Source organism: Halichoerus grypus, chromosome 6 (genome assembly GCF_964656455.1).
Source record: "Halichoerus grypus chromosome 6, mHalGry1.hap1.1, whole genome shotgun sequence".
In the NCBI taxonomy this organism is placed as follows: domain Eukaryota; kingdom Metazoa; phylum Chordata; class Mammalia; order Carnivora; family Phocidae; genus Halichoerus; species Halichoerus grypus.
This window is the reverse complement of record NC_135717.1, coordinates 3,642,795-3,664,014: the sequence shown is the minus strand read 5'-3', so window position 1 is coordinate 3,664,014 and position 21,220 is coordinate 3,642,795. Positions and strand designations below refer to the sequence as shown.

The 21,220-nt window shown below is 64.0% G+C and overlaps 2 protein-coding genes and 1 long non-coding RNA gene across 4 annotated transcripts in view; 2 read left to right on the top strand and 1 right to left on the bottom strand.

The window, feature by feature from the left end:
- Nucleotides 1-1,274, top strand: part of LOC118551042 (monocyte to macrophage differentiation factor 2) — a 116,786-nt gene extending 115,512 nt beyond the window's left edge. For both annotated transcript variants that reach the window (XM_036116541.2, XM_036116544.2), the window contains exons 13-15: nucleotides 306-445; nucleotides 556-695; nucleotides 964-1,274. In XM_036116541.2, the coding sequence (XP_035972434.2) occupies nucleotides 306-445; nucleotides 556-695; nucleotides 964-1,069 (386 nt within the window). In that variant the 3' untranslated portion in view covers nucleotides 1,070-1,274. The remainder of the gene's footprint in view (nucleotides 1-305; nucleotides 446-555; nucleotides 696-963) is intronic.
- A 2,410-nt stretch (nucleotides 1,275-3,684) lies between these two features.
- On the bottom strand, nucleotides 3,685-14,596 carry AP5Z1 (adaptor related protein complex 5 subunit zeta 1). The gene is made up of 17 exons (XM_036116559.2): nucleotides 14,509-14,596; nucleotides 11,553-11,690; nucleotides 11,124-11,310; nucleotides 10,664-10,808; nucleotides 10,340-10,452; nucleotides 9,753-9,921; nucleotides 9,253-9,393; nucleotides 8,919-8,956; nucleotides 8,618-8,780; nucleotides 7,975-8,153; nucleotides 7,012-7,154; nucleotides 6,572-6,712; nucleotides 5,776-5,887; nucleotides 5,445-5,542; nucleotides 4,840-4,972; nucleotides 4,536-4,750; nucleotides 3,685-4,283 (listed from the first exon to the last, which is right to left on the bottom strand). Exons 1-17 carry the CDS (start codon nucleotides 14,547-14,549, stop codon nucleotides 4,013-4,015), a joined length of 2,427 nt encoding a protein of 808 aa, XP_035972452.2. The 5' UTR covers nucleotides 14,550-14,596; the 3' UTR covers nucleotides 3,685-4,012.
- A 1,547-nt stretch (nucleotides 14,597-16,143) lies between these two features.
- Nucleotides 16,144-19,391, top strand: LOC118551051 (uncharacterized). The gene is made up of 4 exons (XR_004924868.2): nucleotides 16,144-16,256; nucleotides 16,609-16,902; nucleotides 17,076-17,892; nucleotides 17,987-19,391. It is a non-coding gene; the product is annotated as an uncharacterized LOC118551051 (long non-coding RNA).
- The last annotated feature ends 1,829 nt before the right edge of the window (nucleotides 19,392-21,220 follow it).

The window sequence follows — 21,220 nt, the reverse complement described above, 5'->3', positions numbered from 1 at the left end:
AAGAAGGGGGCAGGCTCAGACATGGGGGGGTGGACGGACACGGAGTCCCCACTTAGAGGTGCAGAGGGAGGGGCAGGGTCTCAGGAGAGCTCTGTGCCGGGAGCCTGAGCAGAGCCCCCTGCTCTGTGGCCGGAGAGGGACTCGTGTCCCAGGGCAGCCGTGGGGGTGCTGGGGGTGCCCCTCGCAGGCACACGGGGCCCCGGGGGGCTGCACCCCTCCCTGCCGGGGCTCTGTGAGCACGCTTCCGGGGACGGGGCGTGCTGCCGCGGCGCTGTGCACAGGGGCCCCTTTTCTTGCCCGCCCAGGAGACGGCGTGGGCCCCGAGGACGAGCCCCCTCCGGCCCCGAGCAGCCGCGGCTCCAGCGCCGAGGACTTCTGCTACGTCTTCGTGGTGGAGCTGGAGCGGGGCCCCTCGGGGCTGGGGATGGGCCTCATCGACGGCATGGTGAGTGGCCCCCCGCTCTCATGGTCAGCACCAGAGGAAAGCCGGGGACCAGGGGCTGGGGGGGGGCTGCCCAGTGCTGAGCCCCCGCGGACCCGCTGCTTCTCCCCCAGCACACGCCGCTGGGCGCGCCCGGGCTCTACATCCAGACCCTGCTCCCGGGCAGTCCCGCGGCGGCGGACGGCCGGCTGTCCCTGGGGGACCGCATCCTGGAGGTGAACGGCAGCAGCCTGAGGGGCGTCACCTACCTGAGGTACCCCCGCCCTCGTGCCGCAGCGGCCAGGGGAGCCCCGGGCCTGCGAGCAGGTCCCGTCACGACCCCCCCCCCCCCCGTTAGAGGCGAGGGACTGGAGGCTCAGCGGCTCCACTGACCTCCGCCGACACAGCAGCCCCAGCAGGGACCCCCACGGAGGGGGTGGTCCCCCATCCCAGGCACCCCCGGAAACCCCGCCTGCCTCACCCGCCCCGAGGCCGGGCCTGTGGTGAATCCTGTCCCCCCCGCCCCGCCCGCCGGGTTTCAGAGCCGTGGACCTGATCCGACACGGGGGAAAGAAGATGCGGTTTCTGGTTGCCAAGTCTGACGCGGACACGGCCAAGAAGATCCGCTTCCGCACGCCGCCGCCCTAGGGTGCCGGCCCGTCTGCCCGCCCTGAGGCTCGGCCACCTGCCCCCAAGCTGTCCCCGTGGTCCTTGCTGTGGATGATGTACATCTTAGTGTATATTTTATTTATATGACCGATAACACTAAGTTGTGATGTTTGTTACAGAGCTTTTATGTTTGAAGATTTTAATGGAAACGTATAGATTCAATAAACTATCTTTCGTAATCTGACGAGGTGGCGGCGTGTGGCGCTAGAATGGGCGCGGGGCTGGGCTCCCCGGGAGGACACTAGTGGTGCCCGCTCTCTGCCCCCCACCCTGCCCCACTCTCTGCCCCCCACCCTGCCCCGAAGCAAGGAGCTCCTGCTCCTCACAGGCTCAGCATAGTTCAGAGAAAGGTCTAGAACCCCCCGAGCCAGGCGGTGGCAGTGGGAGCCTTGACCCACTCGGGGCACCCGGGGCCGCCTCCCCCACCCGCCCCTCCGCTCACGGCAGCTGCGGCTTGGCCGGCGTCCCCCAGCTCACTGTCCCTTCTCCACCAGGCAGCTGGCCGTGCTGGGGGTCGCGGGGACGGTGGGGCTCGGGCACCCGCGCGCCAGGTGTCTTCGGCAGGGGCCGCACGCAGCGGGGGCGGAGCTCGGGGCTGGGCTCGGGGCCAGGGTCCTCCTGTCTGGCAGGCACGGAGACCTGGGGGAGGCGGGGGTCTCAGGGCGGGAGACGGACGGCCGGCCCCGAGCTCCACGCTGCCCCCGGGTGAGCGCAGGAGGGGGGCGCGCCCGCACCTGCTCCAGGCCCTCGGCGGCTCCACAGAAGCCCCACCGGCTGAGTTTCCAGAAAGCTGCATAACACGCATTTTTTAAAAATTCATTTTAAACACGATGATTGGACCCAAAAGGAAAATGCTTAAAGCCCCAAACTGAAGCAAGGGCCAAGTTCAGGGAGGCCGAGAGCAGCCTGAGGAGGGCCGCCCGGTCGCCGGTCTCAGCTGCTCACCGCTCCGTGCGGCGAAGGAGGCAAAGCGGGGGGCCGAGCGGGGGCCCCACTAACTGAGCCCCCAGGGCTGGAGCCGGGGGAGGGGACGCACGCACGGGCTCACGGCGCCCCCCACCGTTTTCCAGACGAGGAAACACGCGCAGGGAGCCTGATTTTCCACGTCAGCCGCTGCCTAACGCTCTGGAGAGCACCCACTCACCCCCATCCGCACAGCCCGCAGCGGCTCCGGCTCCCGCTGGTGCTCCCGACCTCCGGCCGCGGGTGCTCTGGCCACGGCGCACGGCAAGGGCGCACGAGCCGAGCCCAGCTCCCCAGCACGTTTCAGGCTCCTGTCACTTGTGCCCACAGCCTGTCGCCCAAGCACATGGCACAGGGAGCCCCCCGCCAGTGGGTGGTACGACGCCGCCCCCCACCCGCCCACGGCGAGAAGAGGGTGAAAACTTGAGCCCCAGACTCAGTCTGCCCCTCGGGAGCCCCCAGGGCTTGAACTCGGGCGGCTTCTGTCTAGACCCTCGGGCGGCACGGCGGGTCAGCCTGCGACGCAAACCCGAGGGGACGGTCTCTGGAGCGGCCCCGGCTCCCCGGGAAGCAGGGCAAACCCGCGCTCACCACCCAGCTCTCACGCGGGCTGGGGACCCAAACCTCCGGGACCTGAGGATCCGAAAACGCTCCAGGCCGAGCACTAACTGCAGACAGGCCCCCAGGCATCTTGCGAAGCCGAAACCGTTCTCTAGGTGAACACGCATCCTCAACCCGGACCTTCCCGAACTCGGGCCCGGGGCCACGCGGGGTCAACGTGGGGCTGGGGTCCGCGGACCCGGCCTGGAGCCCCGGGGGGCGGGGAGCCGCAGGGCTGGGTCTGCGCCGTCCTGGGAGGACCAGGGTGGCCCCGGGCGCGTCCCGGCCCGACGCCCACCGCTCCGCTCCACGGGCGCGTCACCTGCCGTCTCTCGGAAGTCGTCCTGAGGCCGGGACGCCAGGCGGAGCCGAGGCGAACACCCCCTGCGGGCCGGCGCCCCCCACGTCCTCGGCGGCCGCAGCTGCTTCCGGCGCGCGAGCGGCCCGGCGTCGCGGGTCCCGGGCCTGGGGGCGGGGCGAGGGGCGGGGCCGGCGCCGGCGGGCCGGGCAGAGGCTCGCGGAGCAGCAGCGCCACCCGGCGGCCCGGACGCGTGTGCGCGCCCGGCGGAGCTGAGGTGCAGCCCTGGGAGCTGGTGTCCAAGGCGGGAGGGAACAGGGGCCGGCGACACGTTTCTTGCGCCACCACACCCAGCGTGTCTCCCCCACTCGGCACAATGCCAGAGCGACCCCGGACTTGCTCTGAGGCTCCGGCGGCAGGTGTCGGGGTCCCGCCGGCCTGGCCCTGCCCTCTACCTCCGGCGGCCGGGAGGCTGCGGGCCCGAAGAGCCCAGCGGCTCATGCAGCAGCACCAGAAGGCGGGCTCAGAGGACCCCGAGCAAAGGCCCTTCCCAGTGGCAGCCGCTCCGGTGGGGGGGTCACGCGGCTCCCTTTCTGATCGCCCACATTCGTGCTATTTCTGTAACATCGGGGACGCTGGGGACTCGGTGGGAAGAAACGGCCCCAGGTGTGTGGTCGCCCCTGCCCAGGGCCGGGCCTCCCGGCCCTCTCCCCTGCCTCGGGCACACACGGACTTTCTGAAAGAGGTTTATTGTTGCTGTTCCTCTTCTTGCCCCCGAGCGAGGAGCAGCCAGAAGCAGACCACGCAGCCCCGTCCAGCCGCCAACAGCGGGAGGGCTCCAGATCCTGGCTCCCCACACAGCTCAGCAGAGACAAACCCCAGACACCCGAAGGCTGAGGCCGGGACAGCCCTGACAGCACGGAGGGACCCAGACCCACCCAGGCCTCCTCCCCGGGCCTCGCGCCCCTCCTGACTTGCCCTCTGGTCACGGCAGCCGCCGCTCGGCCCTGATACCAGGCTCTTAATCTGCGGCCGGCCGCTGTCCCCCCGGCCACCGTCCCTCACGCAGGCAGGAGGCCCGCCTCCTTCTCCACCAGGCGGCTGACCGTGCGCAGGGCCAGCGGCAGGGCCGTGTTGGCGTCCCGGTGATAGCGGGGCTCGGACACCTCTGCGCTCGGCGTGAGCACAAACTGGGCCACGCTGGGCATCTTGAGCAGGGTCAGCAGCTCGGTGGCCCGCGTGCAGATGGCCCCCGCGTCCTCCTCACCGTGCACGGGGCTCGGCGCTGGGCTCTGCGCCAGGGTCCTCATCTTTGACAGGAACAGAGAGACCCTGAGGGTGAGCGGGTGCCGGTCGGTCAGCGGCAGATGCGCTCCTCACATGAAACCCAAGGCCTCATGGAGGGGCCCAGACCCCCGAGGCGTCCGGGTCGTGGGGCGTCAGCTGGGAGAGGTGAGGCCGCAGGGACGACGCCCACGCCACCGGTGTCCGCCCGGAGCCCTCGTGCTGCGGGCTGCGTGCAGACCTCGGGCACCGGGAGGGCGCCGGAGCCAGCTCCCCTTCCCCTTCTGCCCCATCCTGTACCTGGGAATCAGGTCTTGGCTCCGGGAGGCCAGCTTGGTCAGCGTGGTCATGAGCACGGCGATGACCTGTGGGGGGCACTTGGGAAGGGCGGCAGACGGGCGGGACTGGGTGACCTCGAACAGCAGGGCCTCCAGGGCCTCGAAGAACCTGGTGATCTGCTCCACGGTGCACCGCCGGTCCCAGGACACGGACAGGTACTCGCCGACGGCCCAGGCCTGGGGGGCACAGAGCCTCAGCCCCCTGCAGGCACCCCGGCGCGGGAGGGGAGGGGGCGGTGGCGCGGTGGCGCGGTGGCCAGCCTTACCACGGCGGCGAGCATGGCCCCTCTGCTGTGGACGCTGCTCACGCTCCCCACGAACTCCAGCAGCTCTTTCGCCAGGTCGACCACCAGCGACGGGTGCAGCGCGCACAGGGCCAGGAACTGTGAGCTCAGCACCCTGCCCGGGGAGGACACTGCTGGGCTGCAGCCGTCCCCGGGCCCAGACCGCGGCCCCCATCCAGAACCAGAGCCGGGAGGTGGAGGGGAAAGCCTCTGAGCACCAGATCGAGGTGCAGATGGTTCCGGCCCCTAAAGGGCCCACTGTGGGGGAGGCTGGGGCTGGCGAGTGGCGTGGATGCAGGTTTGTGTGGACCAGGCCTTCGGAAAGGGGGACAGATGGTCTGGAAGCCTGCGTGGAGAGGGACCGGGGCCAGGACCGGAGATTACAGACCTGGGGGAGGAGGAACCGGGGAGAGGAGCGCGTGTGGAAGCTGGGCCTGGGGTGATGCGGGGCGGCAGGATACGCACTGCAGAGGGCAGCTGAATGCGGGTGCAGCCTGGGGGGGTGGGGACTCAGAGGCGGGGCAGGCTGGGGGGGCGGGGGGGAGGGCAGTGAAACCGGGCTGGGGCTGGGCGGCGGGAGGGCCCACCTGTGCACACGGGCCTCATACTGGGGCACCTGGTAAAGGGAGTCCCTTCTCTCCAGGAGCACCAGCACCAGCTGGTTGGTCAGGGCCCCGTCGGCAAACTGGGGGTCAGGAGGGAGACACAGACTCAGCCGACACCACCCTCCCCCACGCTCTCTGGCCCCGGCTGTGTCTGGCAGCCCCGGGGCCGCTCTCGGGGAGGGACAGGCCGCGTGCCACCCCTCCTGGCGCCTCTTGCTGATCCACGGCGGAATCTGCGTTCAAGGACACCTGCTCTGCCAAGGCCCAGGGCCAGCGCCCCTGCGGGAATGGAGGAGTCTGGAAGCGGGCTCACCTGGGTCACCGCGGAGAAGAACGCCTGGAGCAGGGTGGGCACGGCCTCGGCGCACTGGACCACGCGGGCGCAGCTGGTCATGGGCTGCAGCAGCTGGTGGAGTGGTGCCAACCTGGAGAACATGTCACATGTCCCCCCGAGTACCCGCCCTCCCGCTCCCCCGGGGCCCCCGGACATGCTCTCCACGTGCCAACGATCGGCTGGTGCCGGAGGGGAGAGGGAACGGGATCACCGTGCCGTGGCCTAGACCAAGTTCTGAAACCGTGTGCGCTGCCCTCCCGGGAGGGGGCCACCCTGTCACCACGCATGCCGCCCCCTGCTGACGGCTTTGCTCCCGTCGTCGGCCGCCGGCCCCTCGAGCAGCACCGCTCCCACAGGCCGCAGGGAGTGCGCTCAGGACGCCGTGCTCCAGTCCTGGCCCTCCCGCTCCTGGGGAGCACTACCCCTCGGCCTGTCCATCTGTACGACGGACTCAGCACGCCTGCCTCGCAGGCTCACGCGGCCCGAGTCGGGGTGCTGCTACAGAGCTGAGCACGAGGCCCGTGCCCCGCGAGCCCCCGCGGCGTGGCTGGTGCCTGCCAAGGGCGGGGCGCGGGGGGCGACCACAGGGGCCTCTTCAGGTCAGAAGGCGCAAGGCCCAGGGGCAGATGTCCCTAGACACGTCCCACCCACCCCGGGGACAGGCTCTGACCACACGTAGGTGCTCCCCTGTCCCGCCCAGGGCCGTGGGGCCGGGGACGCCCAGCAGCAGGCCTCGCCCCAGGCGCTCCCCAGCCCGAGCGGCCCCTACCCCCACCTCTGCACGGTTCCGCTGGCCTCAGCCCGCAACAGGTGCTGGAGAAGAGCCTGGAGCTCTGGGTCTCGGGAGGCCTCCAGGCAGCTGGGGTTCCTGAGGGAGGTGTCCCACAGCGGCCTGTCACACGCAGCCGCTGACAGCCTGTGGGCAAGCAAATGCCCGAGGCCGGGCTCAGACACGGGCTCTGGGCACAGGCCCGACTTCGCCCCAGCCCTCGTGGACACACAGAGCAGGTGTCGCCCCGTGCCATCGATGAGCCTCAGAGGGACCGGGAGGGGCCTGGGGCCCGGCACCCTGCACGGTGAGGCTCTCCCGCCAAGTGAGACAGGCCGGGGGCTCCAGGGCCCAGGGCTGGAGAGGGGCGCTCTCATCGGGGCAGCTCACGGAACAGCAGGGAATGGGGAGGGGACCCAGGGACAGGCGTCATCCCTCGGGCTCACCTGAGCTGCAGATCCAAGGCCGCAGTCAGACAGGGCAGGTCCAGCAGCGCGTGGAGCATCTCCACGGCCGTGCCGGCGTCCACCAGCCACGGGAGGAGCGCCACGAACTCCGAGGTGAGGGGCGGGCTGTTCCAGGCCAGGAGCTGCAGGGACAAGCGTGGCGGCTCGGTGGGAACCAGGAGGGCCCGTGTGGGGCGCGTGGCCCAGCGGCAGGGCCATCGGCTTGGAGCCCACGGGCTTCCGCAAGGGAGAGCGCCTCGGTCCCGGATGGGCAGGGGTATCAGCAGCCCCCCACTCTCCCTGGGCCACCTCGATCGGTTTTCTGTCGCTACTCTGCTTCTGCGTTCACTTCTGTACCAACAAGTAAAGCAACCACTTTCTACTTGTCATTGTTTTTCCAGCTGAATTTGCAAAGACCACGTGGTGACCACGGCCAGTCACAATAGACGCGTCAAAAGCCAACAGCACGGGCGCCTGGGTGGCTCAGTCATTAGGCGTCTGCCTTCGGCTCAGGTCATGGTCCCGGGGTCCTGGGATCGAGCCCCACATCGGGCTCCCTGCTCCGCGGGAAGCCGGCTTCCCCCCTCCCACTCCCCCTGCTTGTGTTCCCTCTCTCGCTGTGTCTCTGTCAAATAAATAAATAACATCTTAAAAAAAAAAGCCAACAGCACAAAGGGCTGAGCACAGCAAGCAAGGCTCCCATGTGAGGAGCCTACTTGACGTGATAATCGGGACAAATTCTAGAATCAACCACAGTCCAGCCTAGCTGCTCCAACGGGGCTCAGCATGGGGCTCTCCCTGGCGGGGACGCTGTTCCTACATGACACACGGACCCCCCCCGGGCCGTCCCTGGCCCTCCGCCGGCATCCTAGGCCGCCTCCGCGGAGGGAGGACGAGCGGGAGGCACCACACCCCGCCCCCAACGCCGGCCCCCCTCCCCGGCCCGAGGACAACCGAGCGTGCCTTGAAGAGGTTGGGGAAGCTCCGCTTGAGAATGTCAAGGTTCCTGCCGAACAGGGGAAGGCTGTCCCCGCAGAAGCGGACGAACTCGAAGGCCAGCATGGGGCTGTGGAAGAGCTCGCAGGGGACCCTGGTGAACAAGTGCTGCAGGACGGCTTCCGAGTCCACGGCGGCCGCCTCCCCTGAAACACCGGCCTCGTCAGGGCCCAGGCCCCGGCACGAGAGTCCCCGGCTCGGCACGAGGATGCCCCTGCTGCTGAGTGGGGCCCTCAGAGTCCCGGACACCAGGGGCCCTGAGGTGTCCGTGCTGCACGGGGAGCCCTGGCCGAGCTGCATCCAGCTCTCCCCGAGAGTCTCCGGCTACTGCCCAATCCCTCCAAGTCACATGACGTGGAACGTTCTTTGGAAAATGCTGGTTTCACAGCACCTCCCACGAAACTCCCGTGAACTCTCGTGGCAAAGAGAGATCTAAGATTGGTGTGAAACGTCGATCCGCTCCCTAAACCCATCTAAAAACTCTCCTATCGGGTGCTAACGGTCCCTCAAAGCAACCCGGGCCACACAACCAGGAAGCGGCGCCACAAACAGGAAGAGGGGCCGAGCTTCGGCACGAAGCAGAGGAGTCTCCCGGCGCCGCGAGGCTCACCGTGGCTCAGGAAGAACTGCGCGATGGGCAGGAGCGCCCGCGCCCGGGCCGGGTCCCCGCACAGCCGCGCGTGCAGGGCCTTCAGGCAGGACAGCGTGCGGTACAGGAAGGACGGGTCCTGCCGGCAGAGCGTGTCCAGGACCAGCACGGCCTCCACCAGGCACTGCGGGGAGCGGAGGCCCAGCTCGCGGGGAGCCACACGGGGAGCCACAGGGGAGCCACGCGGGGAGCCACAGGGGAGCCACACGGGGAGCCACAGGGGAGCCACACGGGAGGCCCGCCCGCCCCGCCCGGCACGTACGGCTTTCTGCAGGTCCGCGTCCCCCTTTCTCAGGGCTCCTGGGGAAGGAAGAGAGGCAGCCACCTGGTCTCCGGTCAGCATCAAAACAGAGTGAGAGGCACCCTGCTCTGGAAGCTCGAGGGGGCGGCGGAGAGCAAACTGGGAGCGGAGGGACGGGCGGCTGGGACGGACGCCTGGTGGGCTGGGGACAGGCTTTGCCCCCTGCCCAGCTCCCCGGGGTTCATGCCAGGAACACAAAGCCCCCCTCCGCCCGGCACAGAGGCTGTCCAGGCCCCAGCCCCCCACAGGCAGCCCGAGACGCCCCTGGGGGAGGAGGCGCGACAGCGGGACTCACGTCGCGTGCTCTGCTCCACGAGGCGCTGACAGTACTCGAAGGCCTTCTCCCTCAGCCGCTCCCGGGGGGGCAGCAGGTGGCTGGCGGTGGAGGTGGCCGACAGCACGGACAAGGTGGAGCCCTCCAGCTCCGACCTGTCGTCTGGAAGACAGAACGAGGTGCTCGAGGGGCGCGGAGTCCCCGCGGCAGTACCTAGGCCTCGCCCGGCCGCAGCCGCCTCCACCCTCACCGGACGCCCCATGCAGTGGAGGCGTGTCCCCGCGAGGTCCAGCCTGTCTACACCGCCGGTCGGTCTGCGCCGGGGAAGGGGTTTGGTGAAGCTGTCTGAACACGCTTGCTGACGTCTGCCCTCAGCGGTCGCTCTGGCTTCGCCCGCACGACGGGGACGGGCCTCCCGGTGCCAGCGAAGCTCGGCCAGCGCTGCCTGTGTCACCCGGGGGCACACCCGGTCCCGCCCACCTCCTGCCTAGAGACCCCCCGCGTCCCCCCCCGTGTCCCACCTGCGTCCGGGGCGCTGGGGCCCTGGGGGCCGCTGTGCACCAGCCATGCCCGCAGCATGGAGAAGGCCTGCACGTTCAGCCACTGGTCCTCCGTGAAGTGCTGGCCCGTGGACAGCACCGTGAAGAAATCTGTGGCCACCGCCCCATCCACCTCGGTGACAGGGCCCGGCTGCGGGAGGCAAGGAAGGACGGGCTGTGGGGACCCGGGCCGGGAGGGTGCGGGGGGCAACGGGCTCACAGCGGGGAGGGCGGGGGGGCGCTGCGTGTGAGTGGGAGCCCCGCCCTCACGCTCTCGAGGACTGGGGCAGCCCCCGTGAGACGCGTAAACACTGGCACCCGAGTGGACGCCGTCCTCCGTCAGAGAAGTGATCTCGCCAGCGGGTTTGGCCCACAGCATCATGGGCTGGGGGGCTGTGACCCTGGTGACCCAAAGCCCCCCCCACCCGAGTGGAGACACAAAAGAGGGATCCTTCTGGAACCAGGGCAGGTGGAAGGACAGGAGGCGTTGACGGGACCCTGGGGGCAAGGCTGGCCAAAGTGGCACAGGGACGCCCAGGGACAGGGAGGTTCTGAGTCTCCAGGCTCACCTGCCGGGCTCTGGGTGTGGAGAAGAAGCCTCCGGAAGTGTGTGCGACCCCTTGCTGGACGCTCGCGTAGCGAAGCCACTCCACCAGCCTCTTGCTGAGCAGGTTGGTCTGGTCTGCGGGTGGGGGGTGGGCGGGGACAACATGCGGGAAGTCGTCAATCCCACAGACTCAGGCTGCAGGGGCGCTCGCAGAGCTTTCTAGAAAACAAGCTCTGGACAGGGTGCTGGGCCCTCGGGCCTCCCCAGACTGCCTCTCCGCCATCCCTTCCACGAGGGCGCTCCTCTCTCTCTGCGCCCGCACAGGCCTCTCGGGAAGGGTGACTACCTTCATGGAGGGTGTGCGGGGCCAGGTGCGTGACCTTGGACAAGACCGGGAGCAGGTGTCTCAGACTGGGCCCCTCGGGCTGCCGGCTCTCAAGGACTCTGAAGGCGTGCTGGCCCACGCTTCGGACCTCCTCCTTTTTGTCACCCTTCAAACGGAACACGGGGGGAGTGTGAAGCGATGACCCGCCTGAGTGTGTGGGCAACAAGTCATCCGGTCTGAAAACACCGGGGAAGGGGCTGCCGATTCTGAAGGCCGCCGCTCCAAGAGCATCTTTGTTTCCGAAACACCCCCTCTTACCGCGTCCAGGAGCGTCACCACCAGGGCAGCCGGAATTAGCCTGCCTGGAGCCCGGAGCCCAGAGCCCTGCCACTTCCCCGGGAGCAAGGGGGGACAGAGCAGGAGGGCACGGGGGAGGCTGGTGGACACCCCAGGGCCGCCAAGGGCAGAACGGGTGTGTCACCTGGGCCAAGAGCACAGAGGCCACCAGGCTCAGCTGCTGGCTGCTCTGGACGTGGTCCCAGGACAGGCTCAGGCTGTCAGCGGGCGACCTCTCTCTCAGGATGGCGGCACAGAGGAACTGGAGCTGCTCGGGACACTTGGGCGAGCAGAGGGTGGTCTGCAGCAGGTCCACGCACGTCTTCTCCAGCCTGCGGGGGGGGGGCAAGGCCACGTGGCGGGTGGCATGTCACCATGGGAGCGCCGGCCCCCCAGAGAAGACCCGGGGCCCCCTGGCCGGCAGAGAGAGCTCTCCATATGTGAGCGCCGTGAGCATCGCTTCCAGCGGGTGTAAGACGCCGAGGCCCCACGTGCCATGAGCGGACAGGTAGCCCCCACCAAGCTGGCCTCACGTGCTGGGAGCCTGCATCCTCCCGAAGATCATCACACTCACTTCCTCTTGTATTTCGTGGCTGAGACGATGAGGAAGAGCCTCTGCAGGGCGTCCACCGCATCGGGCCCCGGGTCGTCCTTCTGCAGCAGCTTAACAACCCGGGAACAAAACTTCTGCAGCTCCTCATCCTGGATCTCCCTAAACGAAGAGCAGGGCATCAGCAACCTGGTGTCAGGGGACCCGGCCACAAGAGCCGGAAATGCTGCCCTGAGCCGTGACAGACGGCCCTGGGGCTGGAGGAACATCCCCACGGAGCAGAGCAGCCCGGGTGTCCTGTGGGAGAGCGAGGCCACCACCCGCGTATCCTCCCTCCCTGGGACGCGGCCGTCGTCGGGTCACTCCCCTCCCCTGCGGGCAGGTCTGTCGGGAGACCACCACGCCAGCGGCTACAGCAGACCCCGTCACGGCGACACCACCCCTCCGGATTTTTTGTTGTCCCAGGAGCAGAAGAACTAAAACCGATTGATGTTAGGAGTCAAAAGGAAGAGTAGCCTGAAATAAGTTGCTTTTCAAAAAGATTCCTTCAATGAGCCTTCCAGTCCTGGAGCAAGAGTGGAATCTGCTACGTCAGAGGACAAACACTGCGACCTGTTCTCAGGTACGCCTACTACAGTTCCTGGTATTCACTCTGCTTCGTTAAAAAACATACCTACTGAGCATCAACAAGAAGTAAGATACTGAACAAAATCTCAAAACAGAAAGCTGGTTTTTGGGTTTCTGTTCCAGTCCAAAAGGAAAGACAAACCCAGGAAACATGGTACTAGGGACCTCTGGGGGGGTGCTCTCGGAGGAGGGCCCCCTCCAGCCCCCTTGCCACGGCTGAAGTCCACCGAATCCAGGCTGGACCAATCAGATGCTCGAGCTCAGGAACCCGGAATTTTGAACCAAGAGAGACGGGGCCGCTCCAGCCTTGGGCTGACGAGGAGGCTGGCCGAGCATCTGCGGCTAGGTGCCTGGGGCAGCTTCTTGTGTTCCTTGTTCTTACTTGAAGGCTGGCAGATGAAACTCAGTGAACTCCCCACCACTTCCGGTCTCCCTCCCACCTCCTAACACATTTTCATTTCTTACAAACACAACAGTCACACGTGGGATGAGGACGCAGAAAGACAAGAGGCCTGGTCAGGTCTGTTTCTCACCGGGCTAACGAGACGGAGCGAGAAGCCTCCAGGATGCCTCAAAATAACACGGGAGACTCTTTCCTAGAATGGTGGTACCCCTCATCCCAATGAATCCCTTCCAGTATATTCTCTAGGTCGTGAGATTCTAAAAGTCCAATCTGCTCAAACCCTTCAATAGCTCCCCAGTGCTTTCAAACCCAAACTCCTACCGACACTAACAAGGCTTACAGGGTCCTGGGCCTGCCTTACTTCTCTAAGAACCACAAGTCCTGTCTCTCTTGCTCTTGATCCTCCCCACAGACCCTCTGCCTGAAATATCCCTCGCTGGTTATGTCCTCACGCAGAGCCTCTGATTAGTTGTCTCGGGCTTCTGGAAACTTCCCCTGACCTGCCGCACACCCCCGTCCACCCCTTCTCCGAGTCCCACTTCCTTCACTTGTCTTCAGCTTACGAGAGATGCTTCTGGTGACTTTTTCCACCCTTGCTTTCCATCGCCAAAAAGTTCAGACACTAAAATTCACTACAAATCCTAACTCCTGAACGTTAGCAATTTATTTTAAAGTGCCACCCCAAATCACGGGCTTAATGAGAGTGGAATACAGTGAAAACCAGTAAGACCTAACTGATAACGACTAGCTTTCCTCAAACCCTAGTGGAGACAAATCGCGTAAGTCATGCATCTTACTTATGGACATTGAACCAGACGCTACCCTCAACCCCCCCACTCGCCCACCCGAGACAGAGAGAGGATTAAGAATTTAGATAGTGAGTGTTATTCATTCTGCATATTTATGACCTGGAGTAGAAGGTGAGCTGGGAGAGGGAAGCCCGGGGAGGTTCTGGGCGGGTCTCAGTTCTTACGCGTCTCTTGGCAAGAACGCTGGCGTGTGTCACATGTTGAGTGAGATGCTATTTTCACGTAACACAGCCCCTAAATTCAAGTGAGCTCGAGTTGTAATACTGGAGCTTGAATGCTGGAGTCCAACGGGGAAGGAGGCACAGATGGTGCTACGAATCCACAAGGCACTTTCTGAGCAGACTTTCAAGGGTTATTTTGACCACAGATTTTTGCCCTCTTCCCAGCCTTCAGAACCTAATCTGCATTCAAGATCTTGTCTCCTTAAATTACAGCAGCCTCAACTATCCCAGTCTTTCCCACCAGTTGGTCCAGCTCCAGATCCAATTTTAGGGTTTTTTAGAAAAGTTTACCACCGGCTTGTGGTTCTGACTGCGTTTTCTTCTCAGCAAGTGACGTCAAGTCCTACACTGTCAGATGGACGGCGGGGTTTGGTCCCAGCCTGAGTCTTTCTCCCGTGGCTGGTGAGGCGCCAGCAAAGGGCTTACGACTCGTCAGTGGGAGCCCAGGGCCAGCCGGGGGCCAGGAGGCGGTGGGTGACTTCTGGACCCTCCCTCATGCATCCGCAGCAGAGCGATTCTGTACATCGCAGATCCCGCCCCTGGCTCCCCAGAGCCCTCGGACGGCATCAGGCTCCTGCGCGCGGCACGCACAGCTCGCGGGCCTCAAGGCCAGCAGGCTCGCCAGCCTCCGGGCGGCTTCATGCCCTTGCCCCTGGGCATCCCCTCCCTCGCCGCTGGACGTCGGGGGCCCCGCCCCGCTGCCCGGCACGCTCCCTTCGCGACGCTGCTCAGGCGCCGCCGCCTCCGGGGACCCGCGGGCCCCTCCCCGGGCCTCCCCCCGGGCCTGGACGGCGTGGCCTCCCCGCCCCGCGGGTCTCTGCGGCGGGTCTGGGTGGGCTGCTCCAGGTCTCCGCGCGCGCCCAGCGCCGTGAGACCCTCCCCCCACCCCGCCAGGAGCCCCAAGGGAAACGCCGGGGCACCTGGCCTGGTGGAGCAGACTCTCCGCCCCCGCCGTGAACATGCCGCCGCCGCCGCCGCCGCCGCCCCGCCGCTTCCGGGTCGCGTCACGTGCCGCGTCACGTGGGCGGGGCGGACAGGCCGCCGGCCAATGGGCTTTGGTGGAGCCCGTCCCACGGGGCGGGGGCCGTCAGCGAGCGGGCCGCCCGCTCAGGGGGGCGCCTGGTCTCCTCGGTGGGCTGCGGACCCCGGAACTTGGGGACCTGGGGCCCTGAGACCTCGGAACCTCCGCACCCCGGACCCCAAGACCCTAAGATCTCGGCACCCCGCGACCCCGAGCTCCCAGGACCCCATGACCCGGGAAGTAGGCACTCTGGGACCGTGGGACCCTAGGACCCCGTGACCCCAGGCCCCAGCTCCCCCCCACCATGGACTCTGGGCACCCGGGTGCGGTAGGAGACGGCCTGTCGCCAGCCCCAGCACCATTGCCCCACTTCTGGGTTGTCTCCTGACCACAGGCGGCACTGTCGTGGGGGGTCCTTTGCTCAGTGCGACCTGAAAGCATGACACACGCTCTGGCGTGGGCTGCATCCGTGTGCAGCAGTTTGCAAGAACAGCCGAGCCTCTCAGCCCTGCGGCTTTGCTGTTTTGAGGCTCCATGTATTTAGGGCCTATCACAGGCTTGTAGCGCTGCTTTAGTCTTACTCCCTGTCCCCCATAACCAGACTGTGAGGCAACGGGCGTAGAGAGGGAAAACCAATTTCTAGTCCTTCTGAAAGATGTGTTGGCCTCAGTATTCCTGCCTGCAGACTGCGTGTGCGGTAAATGTGGTTCCAGCCCGAACTGGGCAGGCAGGGTGCACGGGAGGAAGATTTCCAGAGGGACAGGAGCCTAAGAGGAGCCCAGAGGGTGTCAGAGGTGGGAAGGGGCAGGCAGGGGCGAAAGTCCTGAAGGCAGCAGTGCAGGCCTGCTTCCTGGGGCGCACATGCACCTGAGGGGGGACCTGATGTCTGGCAGCGGGATAAAGAGTGCATGGGGTGGCCTTGGGGGAGAGAGGGAGGTCCCCCGAGCCAGGTAAAGGCCATGAGGACAGGAAGTAGGAAGATTCAGTAACCATTCAGGGCTAGGACTGTAGGACCCGGAGATGGATTTGGGGACAGGAGAAGGGACAGGGCAACAGCAGGTTTCTGGCTTCCGCGTGGTACCATTCCCTTGGCACTGGGGCAGGAGGAGTCCCTTTGCTGTGCTAGGGAGTATCTCAGGTTCTGGGGAACAGTGAACAGGGGAGGCCAGGCCCCTGCCCTTGGGAAATTTACAGTCAACAGGTGGACAGTGATCAGATACGCAAACACACACCGCAGCCTAGTAGTGGGAGATGCCATGAAGGGGGGATGAAGAGCAGAACTGCAGGCAGTCGGGCAGGGTGGTGGGTCAGGGGGGCCTCAGAGGGGTAAGCATGAGGGGACGCCTGATGCGGGAGAGGGGCGGAGACAGGACGGGCCAGCTACTCACCTGCCAGAAACCCAGACTTGGCGGTTTGGGATGCCCTGATGGCACCCAGGAAGCGTGGAGGGCGACGGGTGCCGAGGAGTTAAGAGATGGGAGCTGCAGGGTGACGAGGAGGGGAGCTGGGTCGGGAAGTCTGTTACAGGGGGTCCTTGGGGAAGGCCAAGCACTGCGCATTGGTGATCTCATGGAACCTGTCGGACAACTCCGAGCCGGAGTTTTATTATCACCATTTGAAGGACGATCGGTCTGAAGCTAAAACCAGGTAAGGTGCCCGAGGTCCACACCTGTCAGGGGAGACGCACGCTGAGCCAGCAGCCACGCTGTCCCCTGCCTGCCGCCCCCTGAGGAATGGCCAGAGCAGTGGGAAGACATCCAGGAGAATGCGGGGTCGCAGAGGTCAAGTCCCAAGAGCCGCTGGGGCTGCCCTGCTAGGGCTGCAGACCTGAAAGGGAGCGGGAAGTCGCAGCTGCTGCTAGGAGGCTGGGGGGGGGAGTGGGGAGGTTGCGGGGGGTCCCAGGGCTAGGAGGGGAGGCACCTGGGGGTGGCCCAAGGCGGCTGGCCCTGGCTGGGCTGCGGAAACTAACTGCAGTCGCCTACTGTTGTCACATCGTTAGATGAAGGATGCTGTCGGACAGGACGCACTCTTCCCCGGTACTGAAGGGCGAGGCTGACGAGCAGAGGCGGGGCCTCACCCCCACCCCCACCCTGGAATCGCAAGTGCACAGGAGGTTGGGAGTGAGGCTGCCGGTAGCTTGATCACGACCCACGGCTGTGGAGGGAGTTTGCTGGCTCACCTGGGCCGAGGCGCGCACAGCAAATCCACAGCACCTGCGTTGAGACCTGCGCCATCTGAGACCTGGGAAGGAGTTCCAACACTAGTTTCGTGGCTTAAAAGGATGTTTATTAAGGTAAGATACATACGAAGTACACAGGTTTTGAGTGAACTCCGTGATCCTTCCCACTAATCCGTGCTATGCTGGTAAATGTTTACCTGGCTCACCGGGCTGGGGGGCTTGGGGGGGCAAGGGGCTGACCTGTAGCGTTTGATGATTTCCGTGTACAAATACCCCCCAAACGGCAGATTTCAGGCTGCCAACGTGACGTCACTGCACCGCTGGGAGAGCTGCAGAAACCGAACGGACACGAGGGAGGCCAACGACCCGGACAGCAGAGGTAGAGTCAGACAATAGTAAGAGAGGAACCGCGTACTTACCACCTTCGTTTTTTTTTTTTTTTTTTAAGATTTTATTTATTTATTTGAGACAGAGAGAATGAGAGAGAGAGAGCACACGAGAGGGGGGAGGGCCAGAGGGAGAAGCAGGCTCCCTGCCGAGCAGGGAGCCCGACGCGGGACTCGATCCAGGGACTCCAGGATCATGACCTGAGCCGAAGGCAGCCGCCCAACCAACTGAGCCACCCAGGCGCCCCTTACCACCTTCGTTTTTAATGTAATGTATTTAATTGTAAGTTTATATCATTAAAATTTGAAGAATGGCTTTAGCAGCTGGCTGCCCAAATTCCTGAAGATGTAGCGAGCCGCGGTGGCAAGCTGACCCCGGCCCAGCCCTCCCTGCTGGCCCCCGGCGCCTCCTCTTATCACCGTGGGTCGGTTCTGCCTGTTCGCGCTTCACACAAACGGGGCCCTGCGGCGTGGAGCCTTCTCTGTGGCTCCTTCCCCGGACACCTGTGAGGACCACAGGGACTTACCAGCGCTCGGCCATCCCGCTGTCGGTGAACCCTCGGTGTGTGTCCAGCTTCGGCAACCACGGACGTGGCTGGGTGTGCGGTCGCTCTGTGGTGCCTCGCTTCGGGACTAGCCCGGCTTCGCTTCTGAGAACACACTGCGCCAGGACCGTCCTCTCTCCGCACGCACGCACGCCCCAAGCCTCTTCCCAACGGTAATGATACACGACGCTTTCTCACAAAGTTCTCATTTGTGTAAGATGTTATCTTGAGGTCTGATTTTTACTATCTTTCTGTTTATATTTTAAGTGGGCTCCATGCCCAGCGGGGAGCCCATCGTGGGGCTCGAACTCATGACCCTGAAATCATGACCTGAGCCGAAATCAAGAGTTGGATGCTTAACCGACCGAGCCACCCAGGCGCCCCAATCTTAAGGTCTTACTAGTGAGAAATGGTTGTCTCAGTCAAAACCAAAACTGAGAAAGCTGCGCATTTCAGGAAGATGCTAACTGGCCATCATAGCTCTCGAGACTTACCATCCTCCCTCTTGCTTGTTATTTGGCCAAAATCCTCAGACGTCCTGTTACCGGTGCGGGAAGGCTTACCGTTAGACTCGTACGGTGTCCGCGGGGTAACGTGAAGGACAGCCGCGGGCTCCTGCAGACCTGGAAAAGGCCAGGGACTGACGCTCCAAGAGGTGACGAGTGACAGGCGCATGGACTAGAGAACCTTGACCAAAGGTGCGTTGTGTGACAAGCGCACACTTCTCTGAGAGCCAAGTCCAGCAGAGGCACGCTTCTTCGTGCGATGACTTAATCGTAAAGCCGGTGGGCGCCGCAGAGAGGGGGTTTCACCACAGCCGATGTGCCCTGGGCCACGTGATGCACGGAACACTGCGAGATGGGGGCGCCCGTTCTGTGGATGAAGACATGGAGCTTCTTGCAGCTTAAAGCCCCCCCGCCCCCGCCGGACTTTGAATCAAGTCTGACTCCGGCGTCCGGGCAGACCGCCTCTGCCTCGCGGCCCTCCGCTTTGCCCTCAGTACCCAGAACAAGCAAGACCTAAGAGACGACATGCACACAGGGGCAGAAAGTCTCATGTGGCCGAGTGCTGGCAGGAGGGACCCCCAGCTGTCCAGGGTCTGCTTTGGGCGGTGCACGGGCGCAGTCACCCAGGGCATCCCCCAGCTGAGCTGTTGGTGCCCAGGAGCGGGGCGAGGCTCCACGGGCCAGGGGCAGAGGGGAATGGTCTTCCCGTCCCTGGGGCTGCAAACAGTCGGATGCAGGGAACTCGCTGAGGCTCGGTGAGGCCAGGAAGTCACGGGCAGCTCCCGTCAATTCGCGCCTTCCCAGGAGTGGGCTACTGAGCACAACGGGAAAACGCGCACCTTCCCCAGCAGCGGCCCCTCAGGTCAGGCGCTCCCTGTCCAGGGAGCGCACGGGGGCTGCGTGTCCGGGCCATCTGCCCATCCACCCGTCTGTCCCCCAGGAGCCACTCCCAAGGACCACACGGAGCCCCGGGCTCATTTCTGTAATATATAATTTTATTTCTGGTTATAGAAACAAATGCTAAGAGGAGAAACCGAACTTCCCCATCCACATACAACAATTTAATAGATAAAAGGACAGTTAAAATAAATGAAAAACAAAAAGTAGAAATTTTTAAACTTTGTTATAGCTTTAAAACATTAATGTCTGATACAATTAGAAATCACATTCAGATCTCAAACTTTTAAAAAAAAGTATGGCTCCTTATTAAAAAAATACTGTATCCCATTTGAAATGAAAACGTAGGCGGGCCCAGCTGCTGTGGGCCTCTCGTCTTTCTGAGGACGGGACTGCTGGCTCCCTGCCACCTGCGGGGCGTCTGGGCCCCCCCGGGCTTCCCGCGGACCGACGTGCGCACGGGTGGTGGAAACTGGCAGCACGGCGGGGCCTCCGATCCCATGAGCTAGTTTCCACTGTCTGGGGTACCACTGCTTTTAAAGCACTGATTATCACGTGTACTGCAGAAAATACTTTAGACAGCCGCTGTAAGAAAACACGCTCTCACACGCGCGCACACACACCCCTAACACCCGCCCCCCAAATTATCTTTACAGGACAATTGCCAGCAGGTAAGGAAAAAAAAAATCTCAGCTCGCGTGGGCCGAGCTGCGGGGCACGCGCAGCTCGTGGGGCTGAACTCGGCGGATCCAGGCGAGAGTCGGGGTCACACTTTTGTCTCTTTCCTCCCCGACCCCCACCCTGAAATACTAACCGAGCCCTGTAAATAAGAATATAGGGTATCCAGAAAGCCTTCCGGAAAGGAAGCTGGGAGGGAAGCAGGGAAGGGCCAAACTTTAAATGTTTGATTTTAAATCCCATTTCTTATGGATTAAAAAAAAAAAGAAAAAGATGGAGGTCAGTTAACACAGAAACTTAGAGGCTAAGAGCTTAAGAGACCACAAGGCCAGGTGAACATCCTTCACACCCATTGACTTCGTGTGGGAAAACCCACCTCGGAGGCGCAGACCTCGTTCCAGCCCAGCCCGCTCGCTCGGCATTGAGGGGCCAGGTCACCACGCGCCTCGTGACTCTGGGAGACAGCTCAGAAGGGCAAACCCCCTTACTGCAGCTAGGAAGCTCCCTCCCGGGCACTTTTACTCTTTCTGACACGGAGTAAACCATTGATAAATAGTTGGATGAATCAAAAGAACAAGATTCCCGAATGCAGGAGGAGCCAGGATTCTTCCAATTGTATTTGACTCTTAAAATAACAGGGTTGGAGCAAAGAAGAGAGCGCCCCCCGGAGACTCTCTGGCCGGCCTGGGACGCCGGTGGGAAACTAGAACCTGCAGGAAGTAGGCTGTGGACACGGCTCTTACAGAGCAGGCCCCGTGCAGCAGGCCCGCGGCTGCCCCCCACCCCCGCCTGGATCCCTGCTTCTCCCAAGTGCACCCCAATGACAAGCAGGTGCCAGGACTGGACGAAGTGCTTTGTGGGGTTTCTCCCTAGAGACAGACGCTCTGCTCACTCTTGGCTGAAACGGTGAGGGCCAAAAGCAGCAGTTAGGATAATGGAGACACACGATCCCCAAGTCTCACTAATTCCAAGAAGATTTTCATTTTAGTCCCGTGTAAAAATGCAGGGCAAACGCCAGCGCCTGGTGGTGGGCGGAGCTTCCGTGGAACTTCTGGTCCTGGGTGACATGCAGGAGGGCCCCCTGTCACTAATGGCTGGGCTATGGCGTCCCAGGGACAAGGCTGTGTCTCAGGGCAGAAACAGGTGGTCCAGATGGGTCAGACCCATCACTCTGGGTCTCCACGGAGACCCATTCTCAGGGAAGCAAGAGCACGGACCCAGTGATACGCGAGGCCTTGAGCCAGTCCTCTGCCAGTCCCAGCGAGGAGCAGAAGAGGGACCAGGAGGTCCCCACTGAACCCTTTGGGGTCAGGCTGCCTGAGGCAAAGTGGGGATCCCCGCCCTCCAGCCGTGGCAACACCCCCACCCTGAACTCGTTTCCTCCCAGCTCGAGAATCACGGAATACTCATGTTATCAACC